This window comes from Anneissia japonica, unplaced genomic scaffold, assembly GCF_011630105.1.
Source record: "Anneissia japonica isolate Jap-2015-1 unplaced genomic scaffold, ASM1163010v1 scaffold12739_len67309_cov146, whole genome shotgun sequence".
In the NCBI taxonomy this organism is placed as follows: Eukaryota; Metazoa; Echinodermata; class Crinoidea; order Comatulida; family Comatulidae; genus Anneissia; species Anneissia japonica.
Genome location: NW_022706781.1, coordinates 64,057 through 67,072, shown reverse-complemented (window position 1 = coordinate 67,072; position 3,016 = coordinate 64,057). Strand labels below are relative to the sequence as shown.

The window sequence follows — 3,016 nt, the reverse complement described above, 5'->3', positions numbered from 1 at the left end:
ACTTGTAGTACTATCATCATTCGTATCAGTAGTAATATGGTTTAAAACTTCAGTTGAAAGCTGCTTTGTAATGGGAATAAGAACTGTTGTAGGTACATTACTGTAGTTGAAATTGTGATATGTCAAGACCCTAATGCAATTGCATCAACACTGACTATATCACAGTGAAGCAAAAAGCAGTAAGGTAGTCACAATCACTCAGAGCAGAAATACAACTCGTTTATTTTGCAACAAGGAAGCCAATCCAGTTCACAGCTGTCATATTGTTACTGTATGTTGTTACTGTTGTAAAAAAAAAAAGGCATTAAAATTATTCTCAAAATAGTAAATTGTGCTCTTTCACCAAAACAAAATATAATATATTTTGACTTTCATTAAAGAAACACTAATATGGACATTATTTTATTTTTTATTTTTAAACTTGCATTCAATAAATATATAGGCCTATACTACTACATAAAATATAATGGAAATTTAACATCATTCAACAAAGTCAAAGCACTTAAAAAATAACAGCCAAAATGTAGGACCTAGGCTAGCATACACTTATCAATTTAATAATAGGCCTGCAGTGCTATCAAATAGGCCTGCAGTGCTAGGCATAGACCCTTCAGTTCTGTTTATTAATAAGTATCACCACCTTTTTAACTACACTGTCTATCTAGACAGAGTTTGACAACCAATTAGAGGAAGGGGGAGGGGCTACATATACCTCCCAGACTGCGTAAACTTCTAGGCCTAGCCTAGACCAGCCAGCCTAGCTAACTAAGCTAGCTTGATCTCATCTAGGCTAGTACTGTAATAGGTAGGTACGTTACAAAGCGTGACATCACACTTGATTGTTTTGGTTAGACGTTCGCGGCGACCTTGAACTTCCGGTTCACGGTGTTGGGTTTCAAAAAAATCGTGAAAATTACGTTTCTGATTAAACATCGATTATGTCATGCATTTTTAGGCAGACAAAAGGTTAAAGAACAGTCACGCATTTGTTTTGTGTTCATTTATTGTTTATTTCCGCTGCAGTTGACGTCCGAAGTTACTACTCGAATAAAATCAACTTTTGCTGTCAAAAAGGTACATGGTTTTTCTAATTATTATAACAGTAATTTAGAGAAATAAGTAATTAACATTTTGACCAAATATGAAAGAATTCTGACCACAACCAAGTGGTTTTTGTAAGCTGTAAAGTCTGCTATGATTTACGATCGCTTGGGTAAAATGGCGTCTAATGTCAAAATGATCGCGACGTCTGTATACTATAATGCTAGGTAGACCTAGGCCTAGAGTCTGGGCTAGACCGCGATGTATAATATTCATTTTTGTGGTCAGAAAGTTTTTATGTTTAGTAGATACATAGGAATTAGTTTTTATAACAAATATTTAATTGATTTTAGTGATGTTAGAAGATTGATAAGTTCAATAAAATTATTGGTAAATGATGTGTTAGCTGTTAGTTACGATCACATGACTGGTATCTAGTGATTTGATTGGGCATTGTTAGGATTGCCTAAATTCTTAGAATGATTTCAATGTTCTATATTATTCTGTTGCTTCTTGTTTCTATGCTTTTATTATAAAATTAAATGTAACTGTCTTTTTTTCTAGAATATTTTATGAACTAATCCTTCTGGCAAAAATACCACTTTGCCAATTAGAAGATTGTCATTTTGGTAAGAAATCTACATACAGTTATTTTTATATGAAAAAAAAATATATAGATTAGGTCCCGTAAAAAAAAAAATATTACGTTATCACCTCCCCCCCCATTACGTTATCCCCCCCCCCCCCCCAACCAATCACTTGGGGAAATCCGGGGGGGGGGTAGGGTTAGCAAAAGAAAAATAAAACTACAATAAACTAATATTGTTTTTTATTATGGGTCCTTATTATAATGCATTTAATAATCAACAGTTCATATAATATTACAGTATTTTAAAATACCATTATTATTGTTGCTGTTATTTCTATTATTATTTATACTTTGATTTTATTATTTATCTAATTAATTATATTTTCATTTTTTTTCTTGGTAGATTTTCTTATAATGCCGCCAAAGAAGCGTAAGCTTATGCCCCCAGCACCAAAAGGCAAATGTCGACTTTTGCTTGAAGAACGGTATAGAGAGATTCCTGTTGATGCTGAAGACTTGCTGAATGGTCATGTGGTTTTAAAATTCATGCAGGAGTCAAAGTTGTTTGCACCAACTACAAAGTTTTTTGCTGAACACATGGGCTTACAGATTACAAAGAATAAAATCCAGTTACTTGTAAATAGAACAATTAAAAAGTACACTCATATGAACAGAGAGAAGGAAGTTTCTATGTTAATAGCTAATTGTGATGAGAAGTACAAGCATGAGAAAAAACAACAAGAACCGGGAACTTCAGCAGAACAGGCAGTTAGACGAAAGTTGACCCAAACAACTTCTCAGGTTACTGTAACACCATCTACATCTGTAACAGGCTCACCAAGTACAGTGCAAAACGGTATCAAATCCTACAGTTGCAACATCTGTAACAGGCTCATCAAGTACAGTGCAAACGGTATCAAATCTTACAATTGCAGCATCTATAACAGGCTCATCAAGTACAGTGCGAACGGTATCAAATCCCACAGTTGCAACATCTGTAACAGGCTCATCAAGTACAGTGCAAACAGTATCAAATCCTGCAGTTGTAACATCAGCGTATACAGGTTTATCTATTGGAATGAGGTCATTAAAGCGAAAGGGTCTGCTGACTCCATTCAAACGACGACTTCAACATCAAAATGAGATTTTAAGGACACGATATAGTGGCCTTCGTAGAAAATACACAGAAACATAGGCGTAGATCCCGGGGGGGATGGAGGGGATATATTCCTCCCAATATTTGACAAGGGGGGGATGGTCCATTGTATCATCCCCCCCAATATTTTGACTATGTATGGGATAAAAGAGCTTTACACACTTCAAAAGACTGTCACAGAAATAATTTGCACTGTCTTATGCGCTTACAAAGATGAAAATTAGCATAAT

The 3,016-nt window shown here is 34.8% G+C and overlaps 1 protein-coding gene across 1 annotated transcript; it reads left to right on the top strand.

Annotated features, from left to right (window-relative positions):
• The first annotated feature begins 1,012 nt into the window (after positions 1–1,012).
• Positions 1,013–2,773, top strand: LOC117106209. Its single transcript, XM_033247559.1, has 2 exons — positions 1,013–1,074; positions 2,034–2,773. The coding sequence occupies exon 2, from the start codon at positions 2,045–2,047 to the stop codon at positions 2,771–2,773; it is 729 nt and encodes a 242-aa protein (XP_033103450.1). The 5' UTR covers positions 1,013–1,074; positions 2,034–2,044.
• The last annotated feature ends 243 nt before the right edge of the window (positions 2,774–3,016 follow it).